We start from the raw sequence: 14,714 nt of genomic DNA on the forward strand, positions 1-14,714 counted from the left end.
TATCTTTTGCAGCTTTCAAGTTTTTTTTTCTCTTTGTCTCTGGTTTTCAGAAGTTTGACTGTGATGTCTCAGTGTAGACTTTTGGGGGGTTTATCCTGTTGGGTTCACTCAGTTTTCTGAGACTAGGCTTATGTCTTTTGCCATAAAATCACAAATTTGGGAAATTTCAGCCATTCTTTTTAAAAAATATTTATTTTGAAGGGGGGGGCAGAGGAAGAGAAAGAGGGAGGGAAGCGGACTCCTCGCTGAGCATGGAGCCTGATGTGGGGCTTGATCACAGGACCCCAAGATCATGATCTGAGCCATATACTCATATAAGTATATGAGAGTCATATACTTAACTGACTGAGCCACCCAGGCATCCCAGCCATTATTTCTTTAAATACCTTTTAGCACTACCCTTTTTCTGCTCTCCTTCTGGGAATCCAATGTCATTACTATTAGTTCATTTATTACAGTCTCACAGGTCCCTGAAGTTTTGTTCATTTGTTTTTAGTCTGTTTTCCTTTATGTTCTTCAGATTGCATAATTTATATTGTTTTATCTTCAAGTTCACCAAGTCTTTTCTCTGTCCCTTCCATTCTGTTATTGAGCCCACCCACTGGTTTTTAAATTTTTAGTTATTGTATTTTTCAATCCTAAAATTTCCATTTGGTTCTTTATATCTTCTATTTCTTTGATAGGACTTTTAATTTTTTTCATTTGATTCAATCATGTTCACACTTGCTTTAAAATTCCTGTCAGATAATTCCAAGATGTATCATTTTGGTGTTAGCATCTGTTGATTGTCATTTCTTGTTTAAGATGGGATTTCCCTGGTTCTTGGTATGATAAATGATTTTTAAATTATATCTCCGACATATTAAATATTAAGTTATGAGACTCTGGATTCTATTTAAATCTTCTGTTTTAAATGTTCTGCCAGTGGAAGAAGGGGAATGCTGTCTTATTTCTGTCAGGTGGAGGTGGCAGTCCAGGTTCCCCACTCAGCAACCATGTCCTAGGGGCAGGGATGCCTTGCTACTACATGCTTCCCACATGATCCTCGCTAACCACCACAGTGGTGGGGAGGCCACATTACTGCTGGATGGTGGGGAAAGATTTTGGCTTCCACTCTGCCTCCCTCGATGCCTTGTTACTGCTGGGCAGGGGTGAAAACCTTGACTCCCAACTTGATCTTTTCTCATGACACCTAAGTCAGGGGAATTGTTACAGTCGGACAAGGGTGGAAATCTGGGTTTCCCATTTGACTTTTGCTTATGGGAGTGGGGTGGGCCTGGTTTTCTTCATGGTGCTTGCCTGGGGTAGGGCAGTTACTAGCCTAAAAGTTTTCTGGCTCACTAAGCTGCCCCATTCTTGTTTCTTTGGCTGGAGAGAGAAGACTTTGGGATTTTTCCTACCTACTCCCATTAGCATTTCTGAGTTTCTGTCTTCTCCAGCACCTAGTCTAGAATATGTGAGACAAGTAGAAACCCCAGAGAACTCATCACTTGTTGTTCCTCAGGTCCCACAGTCCTTAACCTTCTTCTCTCCATCCTTCTGAGTCTCCTTATGTTTGTTTTACATCTAAAGCCCAGAGTTTAAAGAATCTGTACTTAGCAGGAGAAATAGGTAAGAGTGTGTCTATTTCATTGTGGTCCAGAACAGGAAGCCTGTTGGTATAGAGATGTAGATATACATTTAAAAATTTTTTAAATATTTTATTTTTAAGTAATTTCTACACCTAATGTGGAGCTTGAACTTACAACCCCGAGATTAAGAGTTGCATGCTCCACCTGAGCCAGCCAGGTGCCCCTAGAGATAGATATTTTTTGTTTTTATTTTAATCACCTGGTGCTCATCATGTCACATGCACTCCTTAATTCCTATTACCTATTTCACCCATCTCCCTCACCTCCCCTTTAGGAACCATCAGTTTGTTCTTGGAAGTTAAGAGTCTGTTTCTTGTGTTGTCTTTCTTTCTCTTTTTCCCTTTGCTCATTTGTTTTGTTTCTTAAATTCCACATATGAGTGAAATCATATGGTATTTATCTTTCTCTGACTGACTTATTTCACTTAGCATTATACTCTCTAGTTCTATCCATGTTGTTGCAAATGGCAAGATTTCATTTTTTATGGCTGAATAATATTCCATTGTATATATATACCACATCTTCTTTACCCATCCATCAGTGGACACTTGGGCTGCTTCCATAATTTGGCTATTGTAGATAATGCTGCTATAAACATCAGAGTGTATGTATCCCTTTGAATTAGTTTTTGTTTTTGTTTTTAATTCTTTGGATAATACCTAGTAGTGCACTTGGTGGATCATAGGGTAGTTCTATTGTTAACTTTTTGAGGAAACTCTATGCTGTTTTCCAGAATGGCTGCACCAGTTTGCAAATTCTACCCACAGTGCAAGAGGGTTCTTCTTTCTCCACATCTTCACTAACTCCTGTTGTTTCTTATGTTTTTTATTTTAGTCATTCTTTTTGGGGGGGAGGGGGAGTGCGCGAGCATGGGGGGAAGGGCAGAGGGAGAGGGAGAGAGAATCTTAAGCAGAGTTCATGTTCAAGGTGGAGCCTGACATGGGATTCAATCTCACAACCCTGAGATCATGACCTGAACCGAAATCAAGAGTCAGACACTTAACTGACTGAGCCACCCAGGTGCCCCTGATTTTAGCCATTCTGACAGGTGGGAAGTGATATCTCATTGTAGTTTTGATTTGCATTTCACCAATGATAAGTGGTGATGAGCATCTTTTCTGTATCTGTTGGCTATCTGTATGTCTTCTTTGGAAAAATGTCTGTTCATGTCTTCTGCCCATTTTTAAACTGGATTATTGGGGGGGGGGTGTTGAGTTGTATAAGTTCTTTATATATTTTGGATAATTTTATCAGTTATATCATTTGCAAATATCTTCTCCCATTCCACAGGTTGCCTTTTAGTTTTGTTGATTGTTTTCCTTCGTCATGCAGAAGTTTTTTTTAATGTAGTCCCAATAGTTAATTTTTGCTTTTGTTTCCCTTGCCTCAGGAGACATATCTAGAAAAAAGTTGCTACAACGAATGTTAAAACAGTTACTGCCTTGTTCTCATCTAGGATTTTTATGGTTTCATCACTCACATTTAGGTCTTTAATCCATTTTTGGATTTATTTTTGTGTGTGGTCTAAGAAAGTGATCCAGTTTCATTCTTTTGCATGTAGCTGTCCAGTTTTCCCAACACCATTGGTTGAAGAGACTGTCTTTTTCCCATTGGATATTCTTTCCTGCTTTGTCAAAGATTGACCATATAGTTGTAGGTTTACCTCTGGGTTTTCTATCCTCTTCTATTGATCTGTGTGTCTATTTTTATGCCAGTACCATACTGTTTTGATTATTACAGTTTTGTAGCATAACTTGAAGTCTGGAATTGTGATGCCTCCCGCTTTGCTTTTCTTTTTCAAGATTGCTTTGGCTATTTGGGGTCTTTTCTGGTTCCATACAAATTTTAGGATTGTTTGTTCTACTTATGTGAAAAATGCTGTTGGTATTTTGATAGGGATTGCATTAAATGTGTGGATTCTTTTGGATAGTATAAACATTTTAACAGTATTTGTTCTTCCAATCCATGAGCATAGAATGTCTTTGCATGTCTTTGGGTCATCTTATCTTGAATTTCCTTCATCAGTGTTTTTATAGTTTTCAGAGTACAAGTCTTTCATCTCTTTGGTTAAGTTTATTCTTAGATATTTTATTGTTTTTGGTGTAATTGTAAATGGGACTGTTTTTTAATTTCACTTTCTGCTGCTTCATTATTAGTGTATGGAAATGCAGTGGATTTCTTTACATTGGTTTGTATCCTTCGTCTTTACCGAATTTGTTTATCAGTTCTAGCAGGGTTTTTTGGGTGGAGTCTTCCAGGTTTTCTATATATTGCATCATGTCCTCTGCAGATAGTGAAAGTTTTACTTCATCCTTATGGATTTCGATGCTTTTTATTTCTTTTTGTTGTCTGTTTGCTGTAGCTAGGACTTCCAGGACTATGTTGAATAAAAGTGATGAGAGTGGACATATTTGTCTCTTCCTGACCTTAGGGGAATGACTCTCAGGTTTTCACCATTGAGAATGATATTAGCCATGGGTTTTTCATATACGGCCTTTATTATGTTGAGGTATGTCCCCTGTAAACCTACTTTGTGGAGGTTTTTTTTCATGAATAATGTACTTTGTTAAATGATTTTTCTGTATCAAAATGATCATATGGTTCTTATCATTTCTCTTATTGTTGTGATGCATCACATTGATTGATTTGCAAATACTGAACCACCCTTGCAACCCAGGAATAAATCCCACTTGATTGTGGTGAATGATTTTTTTAATGTATTGTTGGATTCGGTTTGCTATTATTTTTTTGAGGAATTTTGCATTCTATGTTTATCAGAGATAATGCCCTATAGTTCTCTTTTTCTCTGGTATCTTTATTGGGTTTTGGTATAAGGGTAATGCTGGCCTCATAGAACGAATTTGGAAGTTTTCCTTTCTTTTCTATTCTTTGAAATGGTTTGAGAAGAATAGGTATTAACTCTTCTTAAATATCTGGTAGAATTTTCCTGTGAAGCAAATGGTCCTGGACTTTTGTTTGTTGGGAGTTTTGTGATTACTGACTCAGTTTCTTTGCTGGTAATTGGTCTGTTCAAATTTTCGATTTCTTCTTGATTCAGTTTTGGTAGGTTATATGTTTCTAGGAATTTATCCGTTTCTTCTAGGTTGTCCAATTTGTTGGCATATAGTTTTCATAATATTCTCTTATACTTGTTTGTATTTCTGTGGTATTGGTTATCTCCCCTCTCTTATATATGACTTTATTTAATTAGGTCCTCTCTCTCTCTTTGTTGAGAAGTCTGGCTAGGGGTTTATCAATTTTATTGATTATTGTTGATGAACCAGTTTCATTGATCTGTTTTATTGTTTTTTTGTTTAGTTTCTATGTCATTTTTTCTCTGCTCTAATCTTTATTATATCCTTCCTTCTGCTGGCTTTAAGTTTTGTTTGTTGTTCTTTTTGTAGCTCCTTTAGGTGTAAGGTTAGGTTGTTTAGTTGAGATTTTTCTCACTTCTTGAGGTAGGTCTGTATTGCTACAAACATCCTCCCTAGAATAATTTTTGCTGTGTCACAAAGGCTTTGAACTTTGTGTTTTTGTTTTCATTTGTTTCCATGTACTTTTTTATTTCTTCTTTATTTCCCAGTTGACTCATTCATGTTTAGTAGCATGTTATTTAACCTCCATGTGTTTGTGGTCTTTCCAGATTTCTTCTTGTAATTGACTTCTAGTTTCATAGCATTGTGTTCAGAAAAGATGCATGGTATGATTTCGATGTTCTTGAATTTGTTGAGTCTTATTTTGTGGCCTAATATGTGATCTATTCTGGAGAATGTTTCATGTGCACTTGAAAAAAAAAAATGTGTATTCTGTTTTAGGATGGAATGTTCTTTTTTTTTTTTTTTAAGATTTTATTTATCCATTTGAGAGAGAGAGCACAAGCTGGAGCTGAGGGGCAGCAGGAGAGGGAGAAGCATGCTCCCCACTGAGCAGAGAGCCCAATGTAGGGCTCGATTCCAGGACCCTAAATCATGATCTGAGCTGAAGGCAGACACTTAACTGACTGAGCTACCCAGGTGCCCCTAGTATGGAATGTTCTGAACGTATCTGTTAGATCCATCTGGTACAATGTGTCATTCAAAGCCACTGTTTCCTTGTTGATTTTCTATTTAGATGATCTCTGCATTGATGTAAGTGGAAGTGTTAAAGCCCCCTACTATTAATTCATTATTATCAATTAGTTCCTTTATGCTTGTTATTAACTATTTTATGTGTTTGGGTGCTCTTATGTTGGGTGCATAAATATCTACAGCTGTTAGATCTTCTTGTTGGGTTGTCCCCTTTATGATTATATAGTGCCCTTCTTTGCCTCTTGTTACAGTCTTTGTTTTAAAGTCTATTTTATCCAATGTAAGTACTGCTACTTCAGCTTTCTTTTGACATCCATTTGCATGATAGATGTTTCTCCACCCCCTTACTTTCAATCTGCAGGTGCCTTTAGGTCTACAATGAGACTTTTGTATTGATAGTTCTGTATTTATTGCTATTTTATTACTTGTTTTATGGTTGTTTCTGAAGATTTTCTCTGATTCTTTCTTGTCTTTCTCTCTTTCATGGTTTGATGATTTTCTTTAGTGATATATTTGGGTTTCTTTCTCTTTATTCTTTGCATATTTATTAATGGTTTTGATTTGTGGTTACCAATATGTTTGTATAGCAGTTTATATTAAGTTGATGGTTGCTTAAGTTTGAACTCATTTTTTACTCCACTCCCCTCCATGTTTTAGTGCCCTATGGTGTCATATTTTACATCCTTTTATTTTATGAATCCCTTGACTGATATTTACAGAAATGCTTATTTTTAATCCTCTGGTTTTTTTGTTTGTTTGTTTTTTACTTTTCATACTCACTTGTGTTCTTTCCATTCAAAGAGTTCCTTTTATTATTTCTTGCAGGGCTTATTCAGTGGTCATGAATTCCTTTAGTTTTTGTTTGAGAAACTCTATTTGTCCTTCTATTCTGAATGATAGCCTTGCTGGATAGAGTGTTCTTGGCTGTAGATTTTTCCCTTTCAGCACTTTGAAGATATCTTACCAGTCCCTTCTGGCCTGCAAAATTTCTGCTGAAAAATTTGCTAATAGCCTTGTGGAGTTTCCCTTGTATGTAACTGTCTTCTTTTTCTCTTGCTGCTTTAAAATTTTTTTCTTTATCGCTACTTTTTGCCATTTTAATTACTATGTGTCTTTGTATGGACCTCCTTGGGTTGATTTTTGGGGGTGACTCTGTGCCTCCTGGATCTGGATATCTGTTTCCTTCTCCAGATTAGGGAAGTTTTTAGCTATTATTTCTTCAAATAAATTTTCTGACCCGTTTTCTCTCTCTTCTTCTGGGATCCCTGTAATGCGAATGTTATTATGGAGTCACTGAGTTCCCTAAGACTATTCTCAATTTGTGTATTTTTCATCTCATTTGCTCATCTTGGTTACTTTCCATTACTGTCTTCCAGGTCATTAATTCATTCCTCTGCTTCATCTAGCGTTTTATTTATTCCGTCAAATGTATTTTAAATTTAATTTATTGTGTTCTTCATCTCTGATTGATTCTTTTTTATCTCATTGTTAAGGATTTCACTGATGTCCTCCACTATTTTCTCAAATCCAGTGAGTATCTTTATGATCATTACTTTAAATTCTCTGTCAGGCATATTACTTTTATCTGTTTCACTTAGGTCTCTTGCTGTGGTTTGGTCCTATTCTTTAATTTGGACATATTTCTTTGTCTCCTCATTTTGTCTAACTCTCTGTGTCTGTTTCTGTGTGTTAGGAAAGTCAGCTACTTCTCCTGCTCTTGAAGGTAACAGCCTTATGAAGAAGAGGTCCTGTAGTGCCCTGCAGTGCGGTGTCCCCTGTTGCCCAGGACCTGGCGCTTCCAGGGAATGTCTCCTGTGTGTGCTGCCTATGCCTTGCTGTTGAGTCCTGCCCCCCCACTTTTTTTCAGTCCAGTTGTCTGCAGAGGCTCTCTTTGCCTGTTATGGGCAGTATTTGGTTCCCAGCAGGGGTGCAGTGCATTTTAACTAGGTGTACACTGGCTGCTTCTGAAATGAGATCTGCCGACACAGCTGCTGCCACTGGAACTGAGGTCCAGCAAAATACCAGGTCACGAGGTGAGGTGTTGGTGGAGTTTGTGCCAGTTTTCTGGGGTAGGGGCCCTGCAGTGTGGGTACTGAGGCAAGCATGAGTGGGAAGGGTGGACCTGCTGAAGTGCAGGGGGTGGGGCAGAGGGCTTGGTGTAAGCAAGTTAGATAGTGAGTGTCAAGGGTGCACTGGTTCCCACAGATGGCCTCGTGTTTATGCTGGGGGGCAGGGGAAGGAAATGGCACCTGCCAACTCCTTTGTTCCTGGAGAGGTCTTCCAGTGATCCCTGCCTCTCTGGGCCATGCTCTCGGATGAGTAAATCACTCTGACTCTCATCCTTGTCCCCCCCCTCCCCCCGCCATGGCATTTTTTTAAACTGCTGCTTCTAGGCTATATCTGCATGGGTTGTTTGTCATGCTGTCTCTTTAAGGGCAAGGACTCTTCTTCCTAATGCCTTCCAGGCTCCCCCAGGACTGAGCCTGCTGATTTTTAAAATTCCAGGCTTTAAGTTCCACTGGTTGTAAGAACTCATGAAATTTGGCCCCCCTTGCTTTCAGTGCCAAATGTTATGGGGATTTGTCTTCCCCTTGTGGGCAAGTATGCAAGTCCATTTTTTACTCTTCTCTGCACCACTGGCTCCTTCTGCACCACAGATGGCCACAGTCCATCTTGCTCCCCAACTCTGTCTTTCTCCTTCTTACCTTCTTTGATGTGGTCTCTTCTCTATCTTTAGTTTTGGAGTTCTGTCCACCTTCAGATCGTTTTCTGAGCTATTTACACTGAAGTGAGTGTTATCTAGTTGTATCCATGGGAAGAGGCACGCTTAGGGTCCTCCTATTCTGCCATCTTCCCAGCCTCCTCAAATATCTTTTCTACACATTTCTTTTCTTCTTCTGGAACTCTGATGATACAAATGTTAGACCTTTTGATATTGTCCCACAAGTCCCTGAGGCTCAGTTTACTTTTACTTTTCAATCTTTTTTCTCTCTGTGTTCAGATTGCATACTTTATTTTAAAAAAAGATTTATTTATTTTAGAGAGAGAGGTAGAGAGTGTGTGTGTGTTGGGGGGTGGGGGTAAAGGCAGAGGGAGAGAGCATCCCTAGCAGACTCCGTACTGAGTGCAGAGCCCAACATGGGGCTCGATCTCATGACCCTGACATCACGATCTGAGCTGAAACCAAGAGTCAGAAACTTAACCAACTGTGCTACCCAGGCGCCACTTAGATTGCATACTTTATATTGATCTGTACTCAAGTTCACTACTTATTCATTCCTCTGCCATCTCCATTTTGTTCTTTGGATCATCCAGTGAATTTTTAATTTTAGGTATTATATTTTTCATTTATAAAATTTCCATTTGGTTCTTCATTATAGTTTCCATTTGCTGAGACTGGCTACCTTCCATTTGTTTCAAGAATGTTTGCAGCTACTTGGAGAATGTTTATAATTGTCTTAAAGTTTTCATCAGATAATTCCAGTATTCAAGTCATCTCAGAGTTTGCATCTGTTTGTTGTCTCTCCCCTTGATAATTAGTCAGCATTCCCGCTTCTTTGTATGTCAAGTAATTTTGAATTATATGTTAGACATTTTAAATATTATGTTGTGAGACCCTGGGTCTTGTTTAAATCCTATGGAGAATGTTGGCTTTTTGTTTTATTAGACAGTAACCTTAGGGTCAAGCTGTAATTTCCAATTTACCTTCTGTGGCTGTGGTTTTAAGGCCAGTTCAGTTTTCAAAGATTTTGTAGTGAAATCCAAGTCTGTCCTGCATGTGCAGTATTCAGGGGCCAGTCAGACCTGTGCCATGGTCTCTGTAGTTCAGTTCTCAAAACCCCTGGTATGCTGCTTAAGGCCAGATCCACACATGCACAGTTCAGGGATAAGCCCAAGTTTACACATAACTTTATGGAACCCCTTTCTTGATTTCCCCCCTTTCTACACTCTCCAGGTCCTAAGGAATCCTCTTCCTGGTCTGCTGGCTTGAAAGGTGTACCTTTAGTGTTTCCACTCTGACATGCCCTTCCTTGGACTCAGTCTGCCTCTGAGGACAGGTGGTGGGAAGATATGTAGAGTAAAAACAATATTGAGGGTTTACCACGTACTTTTTGTATCACAGTTCCTCTGGTCAAAAAGGATTTCCCTCTCTCAGATTTTTAGGTCCCTGCCCAGCTGCTGCCACTGCCATCAGAGTGTAGCTTTGGAACTTGAACTTGCATGAGGGCAGGGCCAGGAGAGAAAAACAACCTAGATCCCTCCAAACTCCCACTCTTTCTATCCTATGGGGGTCCTTCCTCCCATTCCTTAGAACAGAAAGAGAGGGCTTCGCTTAGAGCTCTGACTGTCCATGCCTGCTGCACAATTCTGGGATTCAGGCTTCCTTCTGAGTCCAGTCTGTGACATACAGGAGGAAAATAAACCCAGGAAACTCATAGCTACGTTGGTTGTACTTTGAGTTTGGTTTCCATTCCCCATTATCCCATTACCTTTTACTTTTCAGGGGCCTCTGATAGCTGCTCCACACATTCTGTCTATGGTTTCTGGTTGCATTCACTGGGAGATTCAGGGTGGGGTGTGCTTATTCCACTTAACCAAATTTTAAAGTTCATCTTTTACCATTCTTAATTTTTTCTCTTTTACTATTGTTTTATGAATGTTCTTTTTATACTCTGTATACAAGTCCTTTGTTAGATATATATGTATTGTACATATTTTATGCCAGTCTAGGGCTTGACTTTATTTGTAAAGCCCATTTTATCAGCTTTGGCTGTTATAGTGTTTTTTGTGTCCTGTCAAGGAAATATTTTCCCATGTTCATGAAGATTCTCTCCTATGTCTTCTTCTTGAAGATGTATAATTTTAGCTTTATATTTAGGTCTATGATTCATCTAGAATTAATTGCATTTTCCTATCCATGAAAATTTATATTTCTCTATTTAGATTTTCTTTAATATCTCTCTGCACTATTTTGTTCTTTTCAGTGTACAGGTCTTACACATTTTTCATTGCATTTCTTTCAAGCATTTTATGTTTTTATGCTATTGTAGGTGATATTTTTAAATTATTCATTGCTAGTAAATAGAAATACAATAGATTTGACTTTGATGATGTTCCTTTTTATACACATAACTAAACAAATATATTTAGTTTATGTATCTGATCATTCTAATATCTTATGCCATTGTGCAACCAATTTTGCTAGTAGTACCTTTTACCTTAGGTATTTTGTAATTTTTACTGTGGTTACACATTTAATTGAACTTTCTCCATGGGGATTCTTTGAGGCCTAGGTTGAAAGTAGATTTCTCTAGAAGGGTTTTTTGTTTTTTTTTTAAGATTTTATTTATTAATTTATTTAATTTATTTATTTGACAGAGAGATAGCAAGAGAGGGAACACAAGCAGGGGGAGTGGGAGAGAGGGAGAGACAGGCTTCCCGCTGAGCAGGGAGCCCAATGCAGGGCTCGATCCCAGGACCCTGGGATCATGACCTGAGCTGAAGGCAGACGCTTAACGACTGAGCCACCCAGGCGCCCCTCTAGAAGGTTTTTTGATAACTTCACCAGGTACCTGGGAGCATACCAACCCAGGATTATTTAAAAGTTTCCGTGTAAAATAAATAGTACACTTGGAGTATGAATTCAGATCACAAACTTGCATAAGGGTTAACTTTTGATTATAAAATTTTAGCATCAAGATTAAAATATGCAAGATACCCTGTTTTCTGTCCCTCCTTTGCATCTCATTTTCCATGCCCTGTTAAACCCCAGACCTCTGAGCCCTTCTTCACCTTGTTGTAGCTTTCTGCTTAGATACCTATTAATATGCCAAAGGTGATCTTATGCCAACTCTCCAGATGTCTGGGAAATATGGATTACCTTTTCTAAAAACCACTTATCTGCACCTAGCTTTGGGCTTGGAAGTAAAAATACAGATGTGCAAAATGCACATGGCCTGTCTTCATGGCACTCAGTTTGGGAGGAGGAAATAGTGACTTAATACTTATTAAGCCCCTGTCTTGTGTCAGCCACCATCTTGGTGCTTTCATGTATGTCACTTAATCCTGGGGATGACCTAGCAGAGCAGGCTCTTTCATTGGTACTTTTGTGGGTGAGGAAATCCAGGCCACAGGGGTTGCAGGTGGCAAATGTGGCACTAGGATTTGAGCCCCCTGTGGGCTACCTTTAAAGGGGAGGCAGAGTGACCACCACTGCAGCCTGTTGATCTGTTGTCATTTCATTCCCTCCTAGAGGCTGTGCATCCCTGTGTACTGCAAGTACCAGTTCTTTAAGACTCCAGTTCACAGAACAGAGGGGCGGCCCCATGGAACCCACATCCGCTTCCAGGACATCAATGTCATCTTTCTCGGGGCAATGCAGCCCAGTGACCTGAGGGAATATCTGGAGGGGCCCCCCATGGTGGTGCAAGTTCATGACAGGGACCGCAAGTTAGAGGAGTATTTCCGGAAGCCCACCTTGTTTGGGGATGACCCCTTGGATGCATACCTCAACCTCCAGTCCCTCATCTCTCCGGAAGAGACAGAGAGCAACCCCTTTGAATCCCACAACAAAATATGGGACCCTTATGGGGTTGCCCAGGTCAGTTTTGCCGACCTTCTCCTTGGCCACAAGTACTTGAACTTGGTCGTCCCCATCCACAGCTGTGAGCCCAGGCCCACACACCGTGGCCAGAATGGCAGAAGCAGGAAGGTTGTGGGATTTCGGGTCCCCACAGATGGCTTCCAGCACAACCCAATGCCAATGGGTAATTACCTCGAGGCCAACTCTGTGCTCAAGCTGCGGGTGGACATTGCTGTGCCACTGCGGGCCAGAGCTGAAGCCCCTGACCCAGAATTTACAGGCACCCAGTTTGGCCGTATCATTTTCGTGTTTGACTCCAAGAAGATCTCCCTCTTCCATGACCTGCTGCAGGACATCACCATGATCAATGCCAAGGCCCTTGATCTGGAGGCGTACCCTATCAGGGACATTCAGCAGATCCTGTCGGCCTTTAAGATGCGGGTGAAGATCCAGGAAAGGCAGGACCTGGATGTGCTCACTGGCTTCCACCTGCTGGATGGGAAGATCCACCTTCTCATTCTGGAGGGTTTAGCTGACCAAGGCTTGAAGCGGTTATGGGACAGCCATCAAAGCCGGTGGGTGTGTGGTTTTTTGTGTTTCGCGTAAAAGTCATGATGTCGGGATGCTGAGTGAGTGGAGTGGGGAAATCTTTTGAAGCCAGGTTCAGGTTTAGTGTCCTCATCTTAAGGATGAGAGAAAGAAACGTTGATCCAGTTCCTCTCGGGGTTTATTATAGAGCACTTCACAGGGCTCCATAATTGGCCTTGATCCCAGGAGGAATTGCTTGCCTTTAGATGAAGGGAAGACTTTAGGGGCACGTAGAAGAGAGGGTGGTTCAGGAAAATGGGCCCTCCCTTCAGACTTCTGAGGGGCCTACTTGGCTAACAGGGAGAAGAAAGTTCTGTATGGCCCTAAGATGGATACCACAGAGGAATAGATTTCCACCAGGTCTAAGGAGACCTATCTGATTATTTTGAGGCTGGAGAAGCTGCCTAGGCTGCAGAAAGTTCCCCTTCCCTGATGATCTTCAGGAGCACCTGATGACTGTTAAATGGGAATATTGTAGAGACAATTAAAGTTTCAGATTCTGGGCTGGAGCAGGTGGCCCCTTATGGTCCTTCCATTCTTTAGTTTTGGCTTCATGACAATTCTCTTTTCCTTTTGTTATTTGCAAGTATCCTAGTTTGGGTTTAAAGGACCTCTTTTCTTTATTTTTATTTTTTAGATTTTACTTATTTGAGAGAGAGTGAGAGAACAAGTTGTGGGGGAGGAGCAGAGGGAGAGGGAGAAACAGACTTCCTGCTGAGTGCAGAGTCAAACATGGGGCTCAATCCCAGGACCCTGAGATCATGACCTGAGCCAAAGTCAGACGCTTACCCGACTGAACCACCCAGGTGCCCCAGGACCTCCCTTTTTTAGTCTGGGAACTCCCCCTCTCTGTCTTTGGAGTTCAGATGCCTCAGGACCCAGATGCTGACAACAGCAGGTAGTCCTGAGGTTGAGTCCATTCATCCAGGAGGGGAGAGCAGCCCTGTGGGGACCTGTCTTGATGTGTTGGTAAGCCGAGAGGCACTGTGGAGAAGCTGGCATTGTGTCTAGTTACCTGCCTAAGAGAACTGAAAACAGGTCCACACAAAAAACTTGTATGTGAATGTTCACAGCAGCATTATTTATAATAGTCAAAAAAGTGGAAACAACTCAACTGTCCATTAACCAATGAACAAAATGTGATATGTCCATATAATAGAATAATATTCAGCCATGAAAAACGAATGAAGTACTGTTATACACACTTCAACATGGATGAACCTTGAAAACATACTGAGTAAAAGATGCCAGACATAAAAGGCCACATGTTGTATGATTCTGTTTATGTGAAATGTCTAGAATAGTCAAATCTACAGAGATAGAAGATTAGTGGTTCCCAAGGTCTCAGGGGAGGGACGAAGAAGTTAATGGGTACAGTTTCTTCTTGGGGTGATGAAAATTTTCTAGAATTGGTATTTATGATTGCACAATATTGTTAATATATTAAAAACCACTGAATTGTACAATTAAAAAGGGTGAATTACAACTAAAAAGGGTATGCAGTAAAGAATCCTGCCTTGCCCAAAAGGTCTGGCCTTTGTTTTTGGCTTCTGGGAGGTGATATATGTCATACCTAATAGGAGTGCCTTTGCTTAGGTTGGGGGATGACTACACCAGAACTTAGGATAGGATGGGACCACCGCACCTGACAGTCATAGGATAGAGGTTGGCCATGCCAGAAAGACCACCAGTGTGATTTTGGGTTAGGGCTTTGGTCTTGCAGTGTCAGTTGATCTGGAGATTGAGATTGCCATGTGGGCAGTCAAGCAATTAGTCAGTCATGCCTCTGTAATGGAGCCCAAATAAGAACTCTATATACCAAGGCTCAGGGGAACTTCTCTGTGC

General features: G+C 40.4%; 1 protein-coding gene across 1 annotated transcript in view; it reads left to right on the forward strand.

Moving 5' to 3' along the window:
* CFAP92 (cilia and flagella associated protein 92 (putative)) overlaps positions 1-14,714 on the forward strand; it is a 62,578-nt gene that overhangs the window by 19,992 nt on the left and 27,872 nt on the right. Inside the window, exon 9 of the mRNA XM_064591456.1 lies at positions 11,952-12,856. Within this exon, the coding sequence (XP_064447526.1) occupies positions 11,952-12,856 (905 nt within the window). The remainder of the gene's footprint in view (positions 1-11,951; positions 12,857-14,714) is intronic.

This window comes from Mirounga angustirostris, unplaced genomic scaffold (genome assembly GCF_029215605.1).
Source record: "Mirounga angustirostris isolate CCGP_5_RB_7025 unplaced genomic scaffold, mMirAng1.0.hap1 SCAF_1, whole genome shotgun sequence".
Lineage (NCBI taxonomy): Eukaryota > Metazoa > Chordata > Mammalia > Carnivora > Phocidae > Mirounga > Mirounga angustirostris.